The sequence below is a fragment of the Procambarus clarkii genome, chromosome 31 (assembly GCF_040958095.1).
Source record: "Procambarus clarkii isolate CNS0578487 chromosome 31, FALCON_Pclarkii_2.0, whole genome shotgun sequence".
Lineage (NCBI taxonomy): Eukaryota > Metazoa > Arthropoda > Malacostraca > Decapoda > Cambaridae > Procambarus > Procambarus clarkii.
The window spans coordinates 26902484-26925908 of NC_091180.1; the positions used below are offsets into that span (position 1 = coordinate 26902484).

General features: G+C 49.0%; 1 protein-coding gene across 2 annotated transcripts in view; it reads left to right on the plus strand.

Moving 5' to 3' along the window:
* LOC123758846 (midnolin-B) overlaps nt 1-23425 on the plus strand; it is a 219751-nt gene that overhangs the window by 44098 nt on the left and 152228 nt on the right. For both annotated transcript variants that reach the window (XM_069334591.1, XM_069334590.1), the window contains exon 2: nt 22637-22724. In XM_069334591.1, coding sequence (XP_069190692.1) covers nt 22674-22724 — 51 coding nt within the window. In that variant the 5' untranslated portion in view covers nt 22637-22673. The remainder of the gene's footprint in view (nt 1-22636; nt 22725-23425) is intronic.

A 23425-nucleotide genomic window follows, 5' to 3' on the forward strand; every position in this document is an offset into this window, starting at 1 on the left:
TACTCGGAACTAAAGTTGTAAGTAGCACGGACTATGGTGAGCCCGTTGTGGACTTACCTGGCACAGGAGCGGGGTTGTAACTGGCGACCCGGACGGTCTTGGTGACCTTTATAACCCACATGAGTGTGTTGGTGGCGGAGCGTCCTCCTCCTCCTCCTCCTCCTCCTCACGTGTCTGGGTTGCTAAGCTTCTCGCTTCAGGGGGGAGGGGTGCGTCTGTGTGCTTGCCTAAGTGTGTGTGTGTGTGTGCTGGCTCGAGCGCCAGCTCCTGAGTCCCGCCTTACTAGTTGTCTAGTGTCTCCCCTTTCGGATCCTCCTGTTTTCAGCCTGCGAGAAGTTTCTTTCATTTCGAATCTGGTGTGTCACTTGGCTCGAGGACACAGATTGGTGAAGGGTGTGTCTCGGTTTTGGCCAGCTTGTGAGAGGGTGCCATGCTGGCGCTGCGTATTGCATAGCTGGTCTGATGTGTGTTACGAATGACTGCGTGCATTTTTCTTTTCTGTTTCCTGCCGGCTGGTCGCAGTAGTCCGAGACCTCTCCTGGCATGAATATTGTGACTTTATAGTGTCGCCATACACTACCTACACACCCTATATATATATATATATAATATATATATATATAATATACATATATATATATAATATACATATATATATATATACATATATATATATATATATATATATATATATATATATATATATATATATATATATAGCAACATTTTATCTCTTAGGATAGTTCATGCGAGGATAAGATAAGTTTCTTTATAGATTAACGATGACGTAGGGGGTGCATACTTTTCTCAGGTCCTAGATCCTAGTAGCTGGCGTCTGGATACAAGTGACAGGATGAACAACCCAGCGGGTTTTCTTCCTATTGGGGAGTGTTGTACATGCTGCTGTGGCAATGTGTCAGTGGCGCTGCCCAATAAACTCGCCCCTCGGGGCAAAATTAACCAAAAAAAATAAAAAGTGATCAGCTCACTATGGTGGCGTGTTAAGTCCCTTGTCTCAGCCCTCCCTCTGTACCCCACTACCGCACCCCTGTTGCCTTGGTGCGGTAGAGAGGTACAGAGGGAGGGCTGTACCCAAAGTCTCCCTTTCCTCAAACCCAGTACCCTCAACCCTACCCTACCCTACCCGAGCACTGAGCCTCCCCCTTCCCATATTCCTCCTCCTGCCCCCTTATCTATCTCTTCCTTGCTTCTCGGCTTTCCCTTCCTCTATCCTTTCCACCGCCACTTCGTCCCTCCACCCCTTCCTCATTGCTTGTTAACTCTGCTAAATGTTCAGGTTCTCCAGTATCATGGACTGCTTTAGAGTGCCGAGGTTGACACAGCGATCCTGGTACCAAGATTGGTCGCAACTGGGAATGGTGGCGCTGTCTTGCCAGGCACACGAGGTTCCTGGTTGCAGGATTGGCCGCAGAAGCTAATCAATGGTAGCGAGTGGTGACGGGGTGAGGCGCTTGGCGACAAGGCGTTCCTTCTCCTTCGCTGCTTGGGTGTTTGTGTACACCGTCGTGTGAGGGTCTCGTAACGACTCTGTTCACTCGGTGACGCCAAGCATTACATGTACTACGCTAGTGTTAAATATTATCTTCTTTGTTAAATATGATCTCCTTTTCCTCATATAACAGCTCCTTGTTCTCATATCCCAGCTCCTTGTCTTCATATCCCAGCTCCTTGTCTTCATATCCCAGCTCCTTGTCTTCATATCCCAGCTCCTTGTCCTCATATCCCTGCTCATTGTCCTCATATCCCAATTTCTTTTCCTCATATCCCTCCTGTGGGCTATATAGTCATACTGACTTAACGCTTATTCCAGATAATAATCATATCCAATCATATTGTAAGCTATTGGTCGTATCTAATGTTAAATTATTAGTTGTGCGTTTGTTTATTAATACATATGCCTTATTTAAAATCTGCCTTCATAAACCCAGTCACTGATCTAGGGATAAATGTGTGTAGAAGACAACGCAAGTAAAGAACATGGGTAAAGAATATTGGATAGCACTGGTGCTGTTTCTTATGGAATATTGTTCGGTTCTTACATCTCCTTACAAGGCAGGCAAGATTGTAGAAGGTGGACAATACAGTGAGATCCTTTACTGCCCGCATACAATCAGCGAAGCACTTAATTTATTGGGACCCCCTGAAAGCCCTCAAATTGTACCCCCCTCCCTCCCCTTGTATCCTTAACTGTTCGCCTCTGTTCACCCAGCAGTATTGGGTCTGATTGGAAATGGATTGGCGGATCGTGCTCCAGGGAAGTCTAGCAGGTTAAGGCTGAAGATGAGGTCTTGAAAGAGTTCTATATCTGATAACACGGGTTAGAAATTATCTCTTACTGTGACCTCCGAAGGGATTTATGTATTTGTGTTATTATAATATTTTCTTATAGCAAATTATATTATAAATATATACATATACATTTATAATATATGATACGACCTATATTATAAATATATACATATATATTTATAATATAATTTGCTGTTGGGCATGTGCTCAACGTGAGTGGGTCAAGATTGATTGACATAAAAAAGAGAGTGCCACTTGACAGTGCGAAACTTAACCCCTCACCCCTCATGAGAAGTCTCGCGATATCATTGACTCGACGTAATTATGTTATTCCCTGTTTTATATTTTATGCCTTATTGGGAAAACATTATACGCTGATCATGCCAAAATTGTCAATAATTCTACTTATCGTGCTTTTGCTGTACTATGCAAATCTGTGTATTCTGTGTTGATAACGTTATACAATATATATATATATATATATATATACAGGTATTACCTCAGGTCCGACACCCACCACAACACTATAGAGGTAATTATCAGGGGAAAGCGTCAAGCCATTACAACTATATAGCACTGGGAAGGGGTCAGGATAAGGATTTAGGATGGGACGGGGGGAAGGAATGGTGCCCAACCACTTGGACGGTCCGGGGGTATTGAACGCCGACCTGCATGAAGCGAGACAGTCGCTCTACCGTCGAGCCTAAGCGGTTCGGCTGAGATACACTGCCTTCTCCACTACACCTCTCGGACGGGTAATGGTCTCTCTTTTTTCCAACACCCCCTGTTGTTGTTATAGATTCAGCTACTCGGAACAAGTTCCAAGTAGCACGGGCTATGGTGAGCCCGTAACTTACCTGGCACAGGAGCGGGGCTGTAACTTCGTGTCCAACTCCCGTCCATATATCCTTCCCATCCGAGAAGGATGGGAAGCATATTCGAGTTTCTCATCCGAGTGAGAAACAAAGGTGAGACGCCTTTGCACCGCCTGTCGAGACTATGGGGCTGTGCAATATCGACTGTGTATGGAGTCGATGAGGGTTCGAACCTACGGTACGGGATGCTCCCAGATGCGCCTTAGTCAACTGTTCCACAACATGGTCCATTTGAACAAATTCTGATATCACGTTATTGTGATATCGTCTTGAGAAACTAGGGAAAGGAGGAGTCGAACACTTGTTGTTATAGATTCGGCTACTGGGAACAAAAAGTTCCAAGTAGCACGGGCTATGGTGAACCCGTAAAATGAGAACACTGTTCACGAGGTGTAGAGACATTTAACGAAGGTACCGTTACCCGGAGGTGGCTCTGAGGTACTTACTGAGCAGGATTACTGCGTTACGCAAAGCGTAACACAGTAACAAGGTTATCGCGAATAACTGAACTCAATTACGGGCTCACCATAGCCCGTGCTACATGGACACTTCGTTCTGAGTAGCTAAATGTAAAATAACAACTGCGTTACGAGAGGCTGAGATCGCTAGACTTAGATATCATGCTTGAAGAGCGGCTCAAGGAAGGATATACGATAACGAAACGAGGCATGAGGATAGCCACGTCGTTACGGCAAGTGGGACGTTAACCTCCAATTAGTTATCTTGTGGTTAACTTTTGAAGATTCAGATGATCTGAATCCTCTTGTGGTCTGGTCTCGAGAGTCCCCGCGGCCCGGTCTCCGACCAGGCCTCTCGTGGTTGGTGGTCTGGTTAACTAGTAATCATAGTACTTGTAACAACAATTTGGTCATTTTAGTGGTCAGACTAGCGGGCTACCCGCACCTACTGCTTCACCGTTGTCACCTTTACATACACACGTACCTGTGTGTGTGTGTGTGTGTGTGTGTGTGTGTGTGTGTGTGTGTGTGTGTGTGTGTGTGTGTGTGTGCGCGCGCGCGTCTGCGTGTGTGTGCATGTGTGTAGGTTCTTGTACACGGGTGAAGGATTTATGTAAGTTTATATGGATTATTTTTTTGTTAGTATCGTGTTGGCGCGGAATGGAAGACCGGCATTTCCTGACTTCTAGGAAATGGCTAGGGTCACGAGGGCTAGGACCCCTAGGGGCTAGGACCCCTAGGGGCTAGGAACCCCAGGGGCTAGGTGAAGGGTCGATTGGTGGAAGTGGAGAAGGTTCATTAACCCGGTCAGGTCATTCTCTCTGACTTTACGGGCTATTCATGCCCGTGCCACCTCTTGGGTGGCTTAATCTTGATCAATCAATCATTCCTCTGACCCTGAACGGTTTAGAGTATTGTTTGCTTGTTTGATGCTTGGTCTGTAGGGTGGTTTGAGATTTTCTGTATAATCCGTTATTGCTTTTATTCGGGCCGTGTTCATATGGGGTTTGGGAAGTATGGGTTTGTGTTCCATTTGTGTCGGACAGCATGTGAACCGGGCCGCGTGGACATTGATCCCCGGAGCCACCTCAAGGTTGGGCTAGGGGGGGTGTATGGGTTGGGGTGGGTGGGGAGAGGTAGGGGTTCCCAGGAGGCCGGTTTATTGGGCAGCGTCACTCATCCTGTGAGTGGACACACCGCCATAGTGACAGTATTGGGCGGCGTCACTCATCCTGTGAGTGAACATACCACCATAGTGACAGTATTGGGCGGCGTCACTCATCCTGTGAGTGAACATACCACCATAGTGACAGTATTGGGCGGCGTCACTCATCCTGTGAGTGGACACACCGCCATAGTGACGGTATTGGGCAGCGTCACTCATCCTGTGAGTGAACACACCGCCATACTGACGGTATTGGGCAGCGTTTCTACCTATTGTAATTCTCATTCTCTCTCTCTCTCTCTCTCTCTCTCTCTCTCTCTCTCTCTCTCTCTCTCTCTCTCTCTCTCTCTCTCTCTCTCTCTCTCTCTCTCTCTCTCTCTCTCTCTCTCTCTCTCTCTCATCCCCTCCCGCCGTTTACTTTCCTTATATAATCTAGTGATTATCATATCTCAGGGTGCTAGGGGGTTGCTTAGTGATTGTGGCTCTGCCCTTTTTCCCGTGGCCTTCGTCTCACCCTGGTGGTCACGCCCGAGGCCATTTGAACGGGGAGGGGGTGGAGCTAAGGGGGGATAATGGTCCCCCTCCCTAGACGACCCCCTTCCCCCCCATTGTCACCTGTGGCCCATGTTTAGTTTCCAACCCTGAGGGAGATTAGGTTAGGGGCAGGTGCTAGGATTTTTTTTCACGTCTGGTCTCTTTGAGGGGAGAGGGGGGACCAGAATGGGGGAAAGGGGGGTGTTAGGTGCCTGGAGGGGCCGTTTAGGGATGTGTCTATAGGGTGTCTTGGGGAAGGAGGTGGGTGGGGGACATTGGGAAAGGGGGGGAGGGGGGGGGGGGGCAAGCGGACATTGTTTGGCTTGGCTGGTTGAAAGGGATTCGAACGCCACCATCGCCTTCTCCAGCCTACCTCTCTCCTCTTTCACATTCATCCTTCTCCTTTACGTTCCACACATTTCTTTGTTCCTCCCATATATCTGTCCCCTCTCGTCATCCCTCGCGTCCCTCTCCTTCACACCATGCTTTATCCCTCCCCCCTCCCCCTTCCACTTACCCATCCCTGGTTAATTACATGTGCCTTGTAAGGCAGTGGGAGAGGGGTAGGCAGAGTTGTAGGGGAGGCTTGCTGAGGAAGGGAGAGAGGGTTATGGGAAGGAAGGCGACGCTGGATGTAAAAGAGTGGATTATGTAAAGGGGAGGGGGGGGGGTTCTTACCTATCAGTGACTAGGGGTGGGGAAACAGAGCTCTAGCTCCACGCCCCCGGCCTACCTGTCTTGCTGTACCTGTTGTGTAACTTGAGTCACAGTTGAGTTACAATTCTGACGTTCGAATTCTTTGTTGAGTCTGGCCTTAAATTTGTGGATGGAGTTGGCTTCCACAACTTCTTTTATGTGCATTCCACCTGTTGACTTCCACTACCCCTCCCCCCCCCCTCTCCCGTACCGGGTATGAGTTATGGAGGGGAATAGGTGGGTTGTATAGGGGGAAGGGTGAGGTATAGGAAGGGATAGGGCAGTAAAAACTGAGGTTGACAAAAGGGAGAGAAGATGGAGAGAGAGGGAAGGTAGTGAAAATGAAAGAGAGAGAGGGAGGGGAGAGAAGATGGAGAGAGAGGGAGGGAAGATTAGAGAGAGAGAGAGAGATAGAGAGAGAGGATTGAGGGTGTGAAGGAGGCCGTTAAAGGAAGAGAAAGTTGAAGATCCGCCTTAAATTAGATGAGCTGTAGGCTTAGGGGTGAGCTTTAGGCCTAGAGAAGACGCGACTGTTTATTTTTTAAAGTAGATAGACGATAGACCATTGATTATAGATTTAGACTTTAGTTGGTAAATCTGATTAGGCCTAGTTGGTAAATAGGCCCTGTGGGTTTTGTTGAAGGTGGTCACCTTTTTGGGTTGAAATTATACCTTAAACACTGTGTATTCCTTGAATACACAGTGTTTCAGGTTCAGTGTTTCAGGTTCTCAGTGTTTCAGAATACACAGTCAAACAGTCTCCGTGGTGTAGTGGTAAGACACTCGCCTGGCGTTCCGCGAGCGCTATGTCATGGGTTCGTATCCTGGCCGGGGAGGATTTACTGGGCGCAATTCCTTAACTGTAGCCTCTGTTTAACGCAACAGTAAAATGTGTACTTGGATGAAAAAACGATTCTTCGCGGCAGGGGATCGTATTCCAGGGACCTGCCCGAAACGCTACGCGTACTAGTGGCTGTACAAGAATGTAACAACTCTTGTATATATCTAAAAAAAAAAAAAAAAAAAAAAAAATTTTAGCTTAGAACTTGTATATTCTCTTGCGTATACATTTATTTACTCACACTTCCTCTTAATTGACACTTGTATCTTGAAAGACGTAACTCGAGTCTGGGTAAGAAATAAATTGTCCTTTTGGTAGATTATCATCATTTATCAGTAGGAGGAGCAACCCTACTGGAGTAGGTGGTATAGCACACTGTTGGGCCCCAAGGTTATGGGGCAGTACCCAGAACGCATATTTCATCCAGGGGTGAGATGTTGTACATGGTGGGCCTTTGAGAGGGGGGGAGGAGGGGCGATGCTAAGGGTAAGGGATGCTGGTTAGGGGTGCCCATTCCCCTGCCTGGTAATGGGGCCATGGTAATGGGAGAAGCTGTGCCAGGGGAGGAGGGTAGTAATGGAGGGGTCAGAGGTTAGGGTAAAGTTGTTCCTCGATTATGGGGGGGAAGGTGTTAGGGGGATGTTCAGCGTAGCACAGACTCCAGAGGCTGAGGGGGCAGAAATGGGGAGGTGGGGAAGCTGGTGTTAGATGAGCCACAAGCGAGGTGGGGGAGGTTTATGGGGGGTGGTCATGTAGGGGTAAATGTAGGGCCAGAAGGGGAAAGAGGGAGGGGGAGACGCAGGTCCCATATGGAAGGGGAAGCCAATGCCACGTGAAGAGGACACGAAAGGGGGTACGAAAGGGAAGAAGGGCTGGTGTGCATGTAAGAATGTGTCGGAGTACAACCACGCCTTTCCCCCCCCTCTCTCTCTCCCAACCAAAGAAAAAAGTACAGAGAGAGAGAGCGAGAGCTGGGGCGTGTAATGGGTAACTAGAGTTCTCGCGACACCACTCAAGCAGACAGACAGACAGAGAGACAGACAGAGAGACAGACAGACAGACAGACAGACAGACAGACAGACAGACAGACAGACAGACAGACAGACAGACAGACAGACAGAGAGACGTAGGCAGACACAGACAGGCAGGCAGACGGTGGGTTGGTGGTGGTGGTTGAGGGAGGTATGTAGGTTAGGGGTACTTGTGTACGGATAGCACACGACTCTTGTTGGTCGAGGTACTGGCTTACTGTACACAGGTTGAAATAGTTTAGTCTGAAGGAGACTGGGATGAGGCTCTTGTCATGGCCCTCTATGTCCTTGTCCTAGTTCCTGTGTCCTTGTCGTTTGTGCTTGCCTTTTTGTTCCCTTGTGTACCCTTGTTCATGTGGTTGTTTGTTCCTTCTTTCTGTTCTTGTTCTATGCTTATTGTTATTCCTTTTTGCCCTTGTTCTTGCTCCTATGCTTTTGTTTTTGTTCCTATTGTTGTCCTTGTTCCTCTGGTGTTATACATTATGACAAATACAATCTTCTTGAGGTTATCTTGAGATGATTTCGGGGCTTAGCGTCCCCGAGGCCCGGTCCTTGACCAGGCCTCCTTTTTGTTACACAACCCCCCAGGAAGCAGCCGTAGCAGCTGTCTTAACTCCCAGATACCTATTTCCTGCTGGGTGAACAGGAGCATCGGAGTGAAAGAAACTCTGCCCTTTGTTTCCGCCTCCACCGGGATCGTACCCAGGACCTCAGGATATTTTCTTACACTGAGCTGATGTTAGAAAAGTTGTGTGTTTGTTCGACTAGAGTACGATGTTTTTTTTTTTAGCTTTGAGTCCTTGATATTTCATTACTTTTATATTGTGGCGGGTCTGTGGCATTATGTTGACCTTATCCTCAACACTGCCCCGCTCCTGTGCCAGGTAAGTCCACTACGGGCTCACCATAGCCCGTGCTACTTGCCCCGCTCCTGTGCCAGGTAAGTCCACTACGGGCTCACCATAGCCCGTGCTACTTGCCCCGCTCCTGTGCCAGGTAAGTCCACTACGGGCTCACCATAGCCCGTGCTACTTGCCCCGCTCCTGTGCCAGGTAAGTCCACTACGGGCTCACCATAGCCCGTGCTACTTGCCCCGCTCCTGTGCCAGGTAAGTCCACTACGGGCTCACCATAGCCCATGCTACTTGCCCCGCTCCTGTGCCAGGTAAGTCCACTACGGGCTCACCATAGCCCGTGCTACTTGCAACTTGTTCAGAGTAGCTGAATATACAACAACGACAAACTCCTCTAATAATATCAATATATACATATTAAAACATTGCCTTGGTATTTTTCTTGATTCTATACGCATACAAAGTGTGTGGTGTGTATATGTACTGTATATGTATATTATACAGGTGACCTGACCATCGGTGACATACATTCAGAGCCCAACCTAGTCACTTCGGTGACTGTTGTAGCCTCGTGGTCTTTGTGGTTAAGCTGAGTGTAAATTTCCGGTTTGAGCTGTTGCTATTTCTGGCTGTTGTTCCGGGGGGTCACCGTCCCCGCGGCCCGGTCTCTGACCAGGCCTCCTGGTTGGTCCTACTTACACATTGATAGCAAGGGTGTTTCTCTTGGTTAAATTCATACATATATGTGTAGGTAAATACGTATAGTTTGTCTAGAGTTTTCCAAGTCCATGTTTTTTTTTTTGTATGGACACGTATAGCCAGCTATTTAACCCCGTTTTCTACGTTATAACAGCCAACGGTACAAAGGCAATCTACTGTGACGGGTAACGGTTCGCAAATATCTGCGTTTTCTATGCCTCGGAGTGATAGGTTAAGTGGGTCGCTTGGGTTTGTACGTTTCGGGTTAGGTTAAGAGGTTGGATTTTTATACGTTGTGGGGAATGGACAGGAATCGGGCAAAGGAGGATACTTACAACGTCATAATTCGGGGGAGCTTTCGTCTTTATCGACGACTAAGAATAGGGACGATTGTATTCCACCTGTCTCGGAGATTGTATTCCACCTGTCTCGGAGATTGTATTGCACCTGTCTCGGAGATTGTATTGCACCTGTCTCGGAGATTGTATTGCACCTGTCTCGGAGATTGTATTGCACCTGTCTCGGAGATTGTATTCCACCTGTCTCGGAGATTGTATTCCACCTGTCTCGGAGATTGTATTCCACCTGTCTCGGAGATTGTATTCCACCTGTCTCGGAGATTGTATTCCACCTGTCTCGGAGATTGTATTGCACCTGTCTCGGAGATTGTATTCCACTTGTCTTAGAGAATACTGAGACTGTGTGTGCGCACGTCTCTCTATGTACTGTGGTGGTGTGGTTGAGATAAGATTAAGTGGCTTGATCTTGCTGTGTTACATATTGTCTGGTGCCTCACCCTAACCTACCACATGCTGGTGGTGTTTACCCAAAGGATACCTGATCAACCAGGCTGTGACTCATACGTCAGGCTGCGAGCAGCCGCGTCCACCAGCCTGGTTGATCAGTCCAACAACCAGGAGGCCTGGTCGACGACCGGGCCGCGGGGACGCTAAGCCCCGGAAGCACCTCAAGGTAACCTCAAGGTAAGGTAACCCAACGCATGTTACAGGACCATCAGGTCTCCTAGCCTTGTTGACCAGACCACACACTAGAGGGTGAAGGGACGACGACGTTTCGGTCCGTCCTGGACCATTCTCAAGTTGATTGTCGTAAGCTCTCATAGCCTTGTTGTTCCCGGTGATGTTTTGAAGTTGTGGAGGTGGTTGACACAACTTCTTGCAGTCCATTTGACGTGTTGACCGACCGTACGAATGGTGGAGTGTACCCCACACGCACGTACACGCACGCACGGATGGCTCTGCCTGGTGCTAGAGTATGGTAGCTGTCGGCTGGTGTGAAGGAATGTGGGCGTCCTACCACACACTACCTACCTACCTACCTACCTACCTACCTACCTACCTACCTTCAAGCCTAGCCGCCGGTGGTGGTGGTTAGTGAAGTGGGCCTATGTAAATCTGCTCCTCTAACCACTATTCGGGTGTTGATTATGAAAATCCGTAGAGGAATAGCCGGGTAAACGAGGAAATGGTCGTAAATGGAAAGCTTGGGACACACACGAGTCATAAAAAATGAGAAAATTGTCATAGAAAATAAGTGAACTAGTCGAACATGTAGTAAAAAAAAAAAATTAACTTTATCCACAATTTGAAAGATGGATACTAGTAGAGGGTGTAAATTAGGAACGGGAATCCTGCTTGATACCTGCTTGATGGGGTTCTGGGCGTTCTTCCCGTGGCCCAAGAGCTGGGAGTCAACCTGGGTGGGGGGAACAGATAGGTGAGTGCACACGCTTCGTACCTTGAACGGTAACCGCGGGAGATTTGAGGTTCCTGGCTGGGTTGGTAGGCATGTGGGTGACGCGGCGAGGCGGTTGCCACCGGCCCCATTCTCGCTGCTTGTGTAACCTCTTCCCCCTCCCATGTATTGACGGGGCTTTGTAGGGGGAGGGGGAAAGAGATGTATGGTGGGTTTGTGTGGTGGCTCCAGTACGAGGAAATGGGGGAGGGGGGTAATCGTTATCACGTTGTTTAAAATAAGGGAAAATAACGTTGAAAAAGATTTGGGTGGCAGGCGAGGCGCGCAGATCACTGGGTCGTTTTAAGGTTTTTCACCCTGATGAGTGACCCCCTCCCCCTCCTACCCCCTGCCCCCCTCCCATCCCCCCCCCCCCAGTACTAGCTGTTTCCGCGTGTCGTGCTCAAATTACTCACTCACTCGTGTATTTTCTCTTTTACAAGTTATAATCAATGATGGATCAGGTAGAATAGGAGATAATTCAATATGACATCTTATAATGGCCCAACAGCGGTACGCGTTGAGGTTTGAGCATAACTATTTGTTATTCAAGTTAAGGCAGGATATTAAAGCAAGTGTATTAGTACAGGAGGCAGTTTACCCGCCAGCTGCTGTACGTTCCTTGCTTTGGGACTAAATTCTGTGATCGAGAAACAGGGGAGACTCCAAGAGTCCCAGTAATGCCAACCTTACGGGTTCCTCCCTTTACAAAAATATACGGTGTTTATACAGTAAGTTTGGCCGTAGTTGAACGCGCTTCTTAGCCGTTGCTTCTCGTATCCGAATAAATTAAATTGTGCTGCAAGTTAGCGAATAGTGGCCTTGTAGAGAAGAATATTCCCCCCCCCCCCTTGTAGCTATATTTGGGCACACGTTGCAACATCAGCTAAGATTTCAGCTCTGACGGATTTGTTGAAATCAACCTCTCACTGTGCTAGCTATCAAGTGAGACTCGTAGGAGCTATAATCTTGTAGAGATGTTAGGACATCGTGGTGGCTTGAATGGGGTCTCAGTGAGCCCGGAGCTAAGAAGGGTGTTAACGACCACTTTGCTAGCCTAGCCTAGCCTAGCCTAGCCTAGCCTTGGAGGCCTTTGATGACAGAGTAGCCCCGTGCTTGACACTTTGTACAGTTGTGTGTGTTTGGCCTTTCAGGCACAGAGTCGGGAGACTGTATTATTATCAGGGGTGTAAGCAGAGGCCAGTGTGTGTGTGTGCCTTACAGCGAGGGGGGGGGGGTAAGGAGGGGACCCACACAGCATGCGTGGTGTTTGAGAACATGCAATAACAGCGGGTAATACAAAACAGGCACTAAGAATAGCTTCAACACGCCGACCAGTTCAATGAATTGCTGAACATGCAACCCGCTGAACTTCAGACGAGGACAACAAGCAACCAGAGTGTGGAATAGGATAGAAATTACGTCCAAAACGGACGTCGCACTCCAATAGCAGGTGGGTGACACCAAGATCCTGGATCTACTGGATAGCAACCAAGTCCCGTAATGCATAATTCCAAAATACAATTCAGATGGAAAATTAAGCAAAAAAACTCCATTTACTCCAAAAATATGACCCTGCGAAGAGGAACTGCAGAACATGTATTCAATCACTCGTGCGTATGAACATACGCATCAGTGCGTGCTTATCTGAATGCTCCAAATCATTCAGCTGTGTGTTTACGGGGCTACTCATGCCCGTGCCACCGCTAGGGTGGTTTAATGTTCATCAATCAATTCAGCTGTGTACCTGGTTGATACCTGGTTGATGGGGTTCTGGGAGTTCTTATACTCCCCAAGCCCGGCCTGAGGCCAGGCTTGACTTGTGAGAGTTTGGTCCACTTGGCTGTTGCTTGGAGTGGCCCGCAGGCCCACATACCCACCACAGCCCGGTTGGTCCGGCACTCCTTGGAGGAATACATTCCAATTCCAACTTAATTAACAGCCACCTCACAAGAGAGCGCAGGCTTGGCTACCCAACACACACAGATGGATACAGTGTCAGCAAGGCGGCAAGCTGGCCTCCTGTCGTAATTATATTCAACATTTCTACAACCGTTCCATCATCTCTACTTCTCCATCATCTTTTCTTTCTTTAAAGATGGTAAAAAATAACTGCCTGACAGCCAGAGACGCCCTCCACCCCCAACTCATTAACGGTAAAGACGGGAAGGGGGTGGAATAGCGGACTCACTCATTGCAAAGGGGGAAATAGACGTGGAGAGAGGGGGGGGGTTGTGTGTTATGGTGCAGTTGTGGTGGATTGTGAGAGGGGGGGGGGGTAGATGGGTCTAGAGTTAAACGAGAGGCGAGATAGAGTCGTAGTTTGGTGAAGGAGTAGAGTCTTAAGTACCATTCTAGGTGTAGTACTAGGTACCACTAGGCACTACACGCCATTCACGAGGAATGGTATGAGTGTGTAGTTCAACTTAATAAGGTCTTGAAGCAGTCTGCGAAGATAGAAGAGGGGTGACGGGATCGTGGGGAGGGGAGGGGGGGATGGGGGAGATGGTGAACACGGCAGAGTGGTGTAAGAGAGCAACTGGGAGGGGGGAGATGACTGGTGTTAGAAGTGGTGGGCTACACATTCAGAGCACGTGGGGTTGGCAGCCGTGATGCCGCCCACGACCAGGAGACAATCCTTGTGCCACCTGTCTACAGCTGGATGCTGTGCCACCTGTCAGCCTTGTTGCAGTTTTTGAGGGTGTTGGTATGCGTTGCTATCGTGATATCTATGTAAACATTACCTGTCTCTACAAGCTCTATCTACCCTTCCTACCTGTTACATTTGTTTTGGATTCCCTCCCTCCTTGTCTCATCACGTAGCATCCCTCCTTGCTTTCCTGGTTCCATCCCTCCATCCCTCTGTTCCATCCATCTATCCCTCCCTCATCTTGGCTTCTTTCTCCTTGGTCATGTATACTTGTACTCTGTAGAGTCTATAGTATTTCGTATTTTCTACATCTACCCCTATCTCAATTCACCCCCCCTTTCCCCTCTTTATTTGCTACTCCTCTTCACTTCCATTCTATTTCCTGTCACTTCCCAATTCTCTCATACTGTCTACCGCCTCCCACTGCTGCCTCCTCGTTCCGCATCTTCCTCCCATGTTATCATCATGGAAGTCTTAACACACCATCATCATTTGTGACGTCACGCTGTTGGGTGCCACACATGTCACCCGCCAATCAGCGTGGGCGGCGTTGAGTCACTTCACGTGGGCGTGGGTGGTGGTTTTCTGGGCGGCTGGTGTAGGTGGGATGTGTGGCGTGGCGTGGGGGGGGGGGTTGAGGCGCGGCGTGGCGTGGGGGGGGGGGGGTTGAGGCGTGGCTAGGCAGTAATATTGGGAACCAGTAGGTTGTGGTGGTGGATAATGGTATGGATGACTCCACACACCTCCGCTAGGGAGGTGATATTTTGAAATCCACTCGAAGTTGTCAGTCTTGGGATAAGGTGCGTGTGTGTGCGTGCGTGTGGTACGTGCACACGCACATCTATATACATATTATTATTATTTCTTATATGCTAACAACCTCCCTGTACCTCTAGCTCTTTTCCCTTGTAGCCAAGGGACGGGAAGGTGCAATTATGAGAGGGGTGGGAGGGGAAGATTTGTAAATAAAGGTGGGCAGGGGTGGAGGGGATTTATAGTAGAGGGTTGGGGGAGCTCTTTCTGGGGCTCGCGGAATGATGGGGAAGGGGGTAGGGGGCGCAGGGGTAAAGTTAAAAAGAGGGGGGGGTCGTACACGGGAATAAATGTGGATATGAGAGGGGGTATGGAGGAGGGTTGATGGGACGAGTCATGCTGTTGGAGAAGATGAAATGTTTGTTTACATGCGATCAGCTGTTTTTGGCAACGATCAGCTGTGGAGAAAACACCCAGCTGGCTGCCGAAGGATTGCCTTTAGGGCGCACGTCACCCCAGGGCAAGTGGATGTGTAGAGAAATTGCAGAGGAGATGAGAGATTAGAGGTGAAAATGATTAGGGGGGAGAAAGGGGGAGGAGGGGGATGCCAACAGGGGGTAGGGGCGGCCTGAAGGAGCATATTCATTGCAGGGTTATGTGATCAACAGCAGCCTGCACTGGCAAATTTTGGATGCATTATGAGGATATCCTCATAACCCTCCTGCGAGATGGGGATTTTAGTATCACATGGCTAGCTCCTGACACAAGTCTAGGCCACTGACCAATAGCAGGTTATCTTGAGGTTATCTTAAGACGATTTCGGGGCTTTAGTGTCCCCGCGGCCCGGTCCTCGACCAGGCCTCCACCCCCAGGAAGCAGCCCGTGACAGCTGACTAACACCCAGGTACCTATTTTACTGCTAGGTAACAGAGGCATAGGGTGAAAGAAACTCTGCCCATTGTTTCTCGCCGGCGTCTGGGATCGAACCCAGGATTACAGGATCACAAGTCCAGTGTGCTGTCCGCTCGGCCGACCGACCGGGGGGTGTTAATCCCCGGAACGAACTGGTAAAATATAGCTAGACAACCCTTCGTGTAGGCAAGAGAAGCTGTACACCATCAAGTAGGTGTATAAGTACAAGTGTCGAGGCATGTAAAAAGAAACATGTGAACGCCGTTCTGCGTCGAAGATTCGTTGTACGTTCTAGTAGTGTGAAGGTCGTCGTTGATGTACGGGGGGCTTAGTGTTTACCTTTCTGTTATCTTGCAATGATTCCCCAGGATCAACGTTGTTGGTGGTGTGGTCAACTAGGCTGTTGGACGCGGCTGTTTGCAGCCCGACGTACGTGCGTCGAGTCACAACAGCCTGGTGAGCCGAGGACGTTGTGTGATCCATGCCAGAAATTACTGTAAGAGGAGTCTAGGATGAACACAATGCCCAAACACTTCCGCAGGTTACCGTGTGAATTTACTGTGACGAATTATATTTTAGTTCAGTGTCTCGGTAATATTCTATCACCTCCCTTTCATGATTTAAGTTTCGTGTAAGATATCAACGCATGTTATCGTATTAATTCTGGCCCGTATGACCTTGATGTTACTGTGTCAGAGGAATTATTTATCAATCTGTCAATCAATTCTTCACCTCATCATTACCATTAACTCCAAGGTCTGTCTTGCATCCCAGCCTCTGCTCTGTAATACCAACATACCGCCTCCACATCATCTAAACCACCGCCTCCACGATAGCACTACCATCTTCGCCAGCTGGGACGCATCTCCCCCAGCAGCAGCAGCAGCAGCAGGTGTATGGATCAGAGTTGCCAGGGTCGGGCTAGGAAGCCTGGCAAGGGAGAGGGAGGAAGCTGCCAACGATGGTCCTGGATTCCCAGACGTCGCCCTGGTGGGATAGGTGGGAGGGATAGGAGCTGGCGCCCACAGCACCCACCCGTCCCACCACTACCACTACCACCACCCGAGATAGGTGATGGTGGGGAGATAGAAGCTTGGAATGGGGGCGATTAATGCCCGGATATGGGGAAGCTCTCTGGGATGGGTAGTGGGGGAGAGGTCGGAGCCACATTGGCGACTGGCTAAGAAGAGTCAGCTGTAGGAGAGATAACACGGAATGAATGGAGAGATAAACACAGATACATGTGATAAACGGATAGACTGGCAACACAGCAAGCTTTCAGCACGCTGTGTTCGTTAGCTTTTCATATTACAGTAAGCCTTGTGATACATTATTGACGGGTGGGGGGAGCTGTTGCCTCATATGGGTAGGAGGATGGAATAGGGGTGTGGGGGGGGCCTTAGGGGGTGGAGAATGGAGGAGTATGTGGGCTCTCAGAGGGAAGGGGAGATTTATGTGGGCTGATAGAGAAGGCAGGAAGGGGAAGAGGGGGGGTGATTGTAGTAGTGGTGGTGGGGAGAGGGTGCGTGTCAACGCAAGAGCGGGGAAGAGCGCCGGTGCTCCTTTCAACCGTCGGTTTAGCGCCGACGAGAAGCCGTCTTGTGGAGGGTCAGAATACTAGTGGTCATTAACACGAGTCATAAACCTGCCCTGAGGTAGCTGGGATCACTGACCCCACGGCCAGGCCTCTCTCTCCAGGGCCCCTTTGTCAAGGCCTAGTTGTCCAAGCCTCTGTCCAGGCCTCTCCTAATGATGCTCTTCACGGGTATGTCAAATGGAATATTGCTTTGTCCTCAAATCCCCCCCTTTTCAGGCAAAATAGAAGAGCTAGAGATACTCTACTGTAAGCATAGAAACATTGAAACTTCAGAGACCGTAGGAAATCACTCAATGTTCCTTGGAGCGGACATGAGAGGAGTATCTCATCATCTATGGCCATTAACATTGTGGTGTGATATGGTAGGAACATAAAATAGAGGCTCGCCACTCTTCACTGTCCTGCAAACAATTTAAAAAAAAATAGCTCAAACGACAGTAGAAATTTTCCAGCTAGAACTTCCGCTCGAGTTGGTCGATCAGCCTGGCTATGATGGCTCCTGTGGGCCATCAGGCAAGCACAGAGGCCAAGCTGCGATAGGATATAAACTATAGAACTCATCTATGGGTAATCTACAGGCACGTTCCTACATGAATTGCCAGGCCAACCAGTTTGTAGTGGATGTGCAGATGTTTGATTAACAGTCCGCTCCAAATAACAGCCTATTGGACCAAGTTATCATAAGTCAAGTCTGGCCCCAGGTCTGCTTAGAGAGTAGAGGAACTCCCACTCCAGGTATACTCGAGGTATGATCCGGATATGTCCAGGACCCTTGGCTATCTTGAATGCCTGACCAGTCACCCTCAACACTTGGTGAAGAGTCAAGTGTCTGAACTAAAGAAGTAGGTGTGAATGGTTGTGTGGGTGTAGTTGACAGCGTGGTGTTGCTTGAGTGGGTGTAGTTGACAGCGTGGTGTTGCTGTTGAGTGGGTGTAGTTGACAGCGTGGTGTTGCTTGAGTGGGTGTAGTTGACAGCGTGGTGTTGCTGTTGAGTGGGTGTAGTTGACAGCGTGGTGTTGCTTGAGTGGGTGTAGTTGACAGCGTGGTGTTGCTTGAGTGGGTGTAGTTGACAGCGTGGTGTTGCTTGAGTGGGTGTAGTTGACAGCGTGGTGTTGCTTGAGTGGGTGTAGTTGACAGCGTGGTGTTGCTTGAGTGGGTGTAGTTGACAGCGTGGTGTTGCTTGAGTGGGTGTAGTTGACAGCTTGATGTTGCTTGAGTGGGTGTAGTTGACAGTGTGGGTGGGTGGTGGTATTGCTTGTGGGGGGGGGATGTTGATGGAATGGTGGGGGGGTCAATACATGACGGCAATATTGACTACAGAACTGTCGCTGTTCTGTATGAGGATCGTCTCCAGGTGTGTCCAGTGTTGTGGATACTGCTACTACTACTACTGCTGCTGCTACTACTGCTGCTGCTACTACTGCTTCTTTCTCTATATTTTCTAGTTATAAACTTCACTGTATTGAGTGAAAATTTATAACTAGAGTTGAGGCTACTGCTACTCCGTCAGTTGCTGTTTTTGTGTTGGTTGTGTTGATGGTGGTGGTGGTGGTAGTTGTGGTGGTGGGTTGAGGCGTGGCGGCCCACTACTGATTAATGGCTCAAGGGGCTACAACTCCAGAACAGCTGGGTAGGGAGGGTGACGATTGAGAACCATCACAGCCACGAAAAGGGGGTTGAACCAAAGGCTTTCATAAGGAAGAGGAAAACATGGATGGGAAGGGAGGGAGGGAGTGAGGGAGGGAGGGATATAGTAGAAGGGAGAAAGAAAGCAACGACTGGGAAGGGTTGACCAACAAATCTGTTGGTTGCTACCAGTGTTCTTGTGGGGCGGGTGAATGAGCTTATTGGTCGTTTGGGATACTTGTCTACTGGTCCGGGGAACATGGTGGGGGGGGGGGGGGTTCGTTCCCCAGATATAGGGGGTTGGGGGGGGTGGTCACCATCTACTTGTTTACCTGCTGTCTACCTGAAGTTGGTTCCAGGGTTCCACGTGTCCGTGGTACGGTGATGTGGTCAACCAGGCTGTTGCACGCAGCTGCTTGCAGCCTGACGTAGGAATCACAGCCTGTTGTAATAATAATAATACATTTTTATCGAATATTAGAGAAGTCTTGAAGAACAATTTTTGCATAGATTGTTTTTATAACGTCACTAATGACGCGTAGCGTTTCGATCGATACGTACACACACACACACACACACACACACACACACACACACACACACACACACACACACACACACACACACACACACACACACACACACACACACACACACACGGGTGCACGTTGACGCCGGTGGAGAGAGTCGTGACACCTGACCTTACCTGTTGCAAAGGCTGCATTTCCAGCGTGCATACCTGTTGAGTACTTCATCACGGGCAGCTGCGAGCATTGCGGTCGTTGTCGCAGCGGCTTGTCCTGAGTCACGATTCATCAAGCACTTGTGTGGCAATTTACGAAGCCTGTCCATCTTTGCAGGCTCCTGGTGGCTTTAGTCTATATTTAACAGTTTGCGAGCTTCAAAATGGTGTACTTTGTGGTGCTTCGGGGCTCGAAATTGCCTCAATAAATGCCAAGTCGCCATGATTGTGGAAAGATGTACGTGTTTCGTGAGTGGAGACGTCAATGCTTGCCTTGTTCTTACCTAGCCTTGGTTCCGAGGATCAATGTCCCCGCGACCCGGTCTCTGACCAAGCCTCCTTGTTGCTGATCTGGTCAGCCAGGCTGTTGGAAGCAGCTGCCTGCAGCCTGACGTATGCATCACAGCCTAGTTGATCAGGTGTCCATCCTCTGGAGGGGGTTGTTATTAAGTTTATAAAGTGTTAAAGAGTCTTGGGGCCCTTTGTACATAGGCCCATAGGCCCTATATCTTGGGTCCATGTACATAGGCCCATAGGCCCTATATCTTGGGTCCATGTACATAGGCCCATAGGCCCTATATCTTGGGTCCATGTACATAGGCCCATAGGCCCTATATCTTGGGTCCATGTACATAGGCCCATAGGCCCTATATCTTGGGTCCATGTACATAGGCTCATAGGCCCTGTGTCTTGGGGCCCCCTTGATGTACATAGTTGTGCAACTGTGGATTCCTCTTAGTTTATTTTTGGCCAGGCCCCTACCGCTATGCTAATATACACTTCATCACTACTGCCTCCTTGTACTCGCCTAACTTACCTAGTTGTGCTTGCGGGGGTTGAGCTTTGGTTCTTTGGTCCCGCCTCTCAACTGCCAACCAACTGGTGTACGGGTTCCTGAACCTACTGGACTCAGAAACCTGTGCCTACATTTCAAACTGTGTATGGGGTCTGCCTCCACCACATCACTGGCTAATACATTCCATATATTACCTGTGGCACTGACAAAATCCTTCTGTGTCTATGCCTCATTTGAGTACTCTTGTTTCCACCTGTGTCCCATAGTGCAGGTACCACCCATGTTAAAGAATACCTGCTTGATGGGGGTTCTCATTCTACTCCCCAAGCCCGGCTTTATCTACTGTCAATTCTCCTGAGAATTTTGTATGTGGTAATCATGTCTCTCCGAACTCTTGTGTCTTCCAGCGGCGTGAGTGCGTGAGTGCACGCGCGTGACTGTCAGCCCGTGGAGAGAGATTAGTGATTACGTTTGATTTGGTGTTGGCCTTAAGGGCTCATCAACCGCCGGAGGGTTATTAAGGCCACCGCAATAACTTGCTGACCAACCACCTAAGTATACTCTAGCCATGAACACTATTGAAGTAAACTCTCGGTGTGTGCTTACCTAGTTGTACTTGCAGGGGTTGATCTCTGACTCTTTGGTCCCGCCTCTCAACTGTCAATTAACTAATGTATAGGTTCCTGAGCCTATTGGGCTCTTATCATATCTACACTAGATATGTGTGTGTGTGTGTGTCTGTGTACTCATTTGCTCACCTATTTGTGCTTGCGGGGGTTGAGCTCTGGTTCTTTGGTCCCGCCTCTCAACTGTCAATCAACTGGTGTACAGGTTCCTGAGCCTACTGGGCTCTATCATATCTACACTTGAAGCCGTGTAAGGAGTCAGCCTCCACCACATCACTGCCTAATGCATTCCATTTGTCAACCACTCTTGACACTAACAAAATTCTTTCTAATATCTCTGTGGCTCATTTGGGTACTCAAATTCCACCTGTGTCCCCTAGTGCGTGTGCCCCTTATGTTAAATAGCCTGTCTTTATCTACCCTGCCAATTCCTCTGAGAATCTTGTACGTGGTGATCATGTCCCCCTAACTCTCCTGTCTTCCAGCGACGTGAGGTTTAATTCCGGTAGTTTCTCCTCGTAGCTCATACCTCTCAGCCCGGGTACTAGCCTGGTGGCAAACCTTTGAACCTTTTACAGTTTAGTCTTATGCTTGACTAGATATGAACTCCATGCTGGGGCTGCATACTCCAGGATTGGTCTGACATAGGTGGGATACAAAGTGTGTGTGTTCAGTTCATTCTCCATTGTGTAATCACTAGAGGCACGTCAGAACCTTCGGTGTTGGAAGGGTGGAATCACGGAGACGGGAATGGTGTTCATGGAGACTAATTCACTTCGCCGGATTGAGGCACTTAGATAAGTTCTTGCAATAAGTGCCGGACCAACCAGGCTGTGGTGGATATGTGGGCCTGCGGGCCGCTGCAAGCATTAACAGCCTGTTGGACCAAGTTATCACAAGTCAAGCCTGGCCTCAGGGACCGGCCTCGGGGAGTAGTAGAACTCTTAGAGACCCTCTCCAGGTATGCTCCAGGTATACTCAACGTTTGAAGCCCGGGGGGGGGGCGGGTGAAAACAACGTTCATTGTTTTCATTTTGCTGTTTTGGCGGGACTGCTGATGTAGTTACAGGTCTGTCATTTAGGGTTGTTGCAGGTGTGTCCTCTGGGTTGGTTCAGGTGTGTTTAATAAACGTGGCAAGCACATATGTACCGTGATTGATTGATTGCTTGATCATCTTATAAGGCTAATTAGCAACATCCCTAATGAAAGTGGTTAAGGCTCCCTCTTGATGAAATGGGGTCTATTGGTAGAGATGGGGGTGCTTAAGGTAAGTAATTATGGAAGGAAAGGATATGCGACAGACTAAGTTAGGATACAAAGGATCTGTGCTTAATTATTTTTTTTATGGAGTCTGATCCCGTTCACCAGCTGTCTCAGGTATTAATCAATACTGATAATGGTTCACATTTTTTGTTTTACTGTTGTTCACCATTAAAACCTGTGATGCTTATTTAATAGATGGATTTTATGTTTTAATTGAACATTTTTTGCAGTTTACTAATGTGTGGCAGTGATGTTTCTCTTTGGTCTACCCGACTGGCGTCTCCACGGGTACAGGCGACAGCTCCCCGGGTACAGGCGACAGCTCCCCGGGTACAGGCGACAGCTCCCCGGGTACAGGAGCCAGTTCCCCGGATACAGGCGACAGCTCCCCGGGTACAGGCGCCGGGCGTCTCTGTAAACCTCACTCTAACAGGTGTTTTCTCCTCCCCTCAGACACCTGCGTGAGGGGACACTAGAGGAGAACAGCATAATGGATGGCGCCAGGATCACCCTGCTCCCCTCTGTCGAGACGGGACTACTGGTGAGTACCTCTGGTCACTCTGCGAGTACTTCTTGTCACTGTGAGTAACGACACGTTGTACTGGCTCATGGCAAGGGATGAATCGTAGCAAGGATTACCGTTCCTTGACCTGTTTTGGCTACAAAGCACTTTGAACTTGTATAGCCAAATCCACGAAGAGTGCTAGTGTCTAGTACGCATTCCAGTGCGTTATGGAGAGGTCCATTAAGTTCGGATAGCGTAGTTGTTTATTTTAGACATAACGGAGGCAACGAGATTTATTGTCAGCTGCTCAATTCCACTCAGTTGCCCTGAGTTTAGGAGTCCATTATGGGATTTCAGATTGTGGGAGGCAGCATAGGTGAGGATGGTGTTGGAGATGCTGGGGTACCTCATCAACTGCGTTGGGGGGGAGCGGGGGGGGGGGGGTCATAAATCGGATTGAGTCTAATGGCGATCAACTTGTCGACGCGACCTGCTAAGAGATCGACCCTGCGGTAGAATCACTACCTGCCAGGTACCACCTCAGGTGGAGGCTGACGAGGGTGTGAGGGGGGTGGGGGGACCAGGTAAGCTTGATGACGTGGGGGGGGGGAGGGGGTGTGAGGAGGCTGGAGAATGTGCCGTGTCATAGTAGGCTTCATTGTCCCTTCGCTACACTACAAGGCCAAGAGTACCGTCCCAGTGGGGCAGTGAAGTGTGGGTGTTGATCCCTGGGTGGT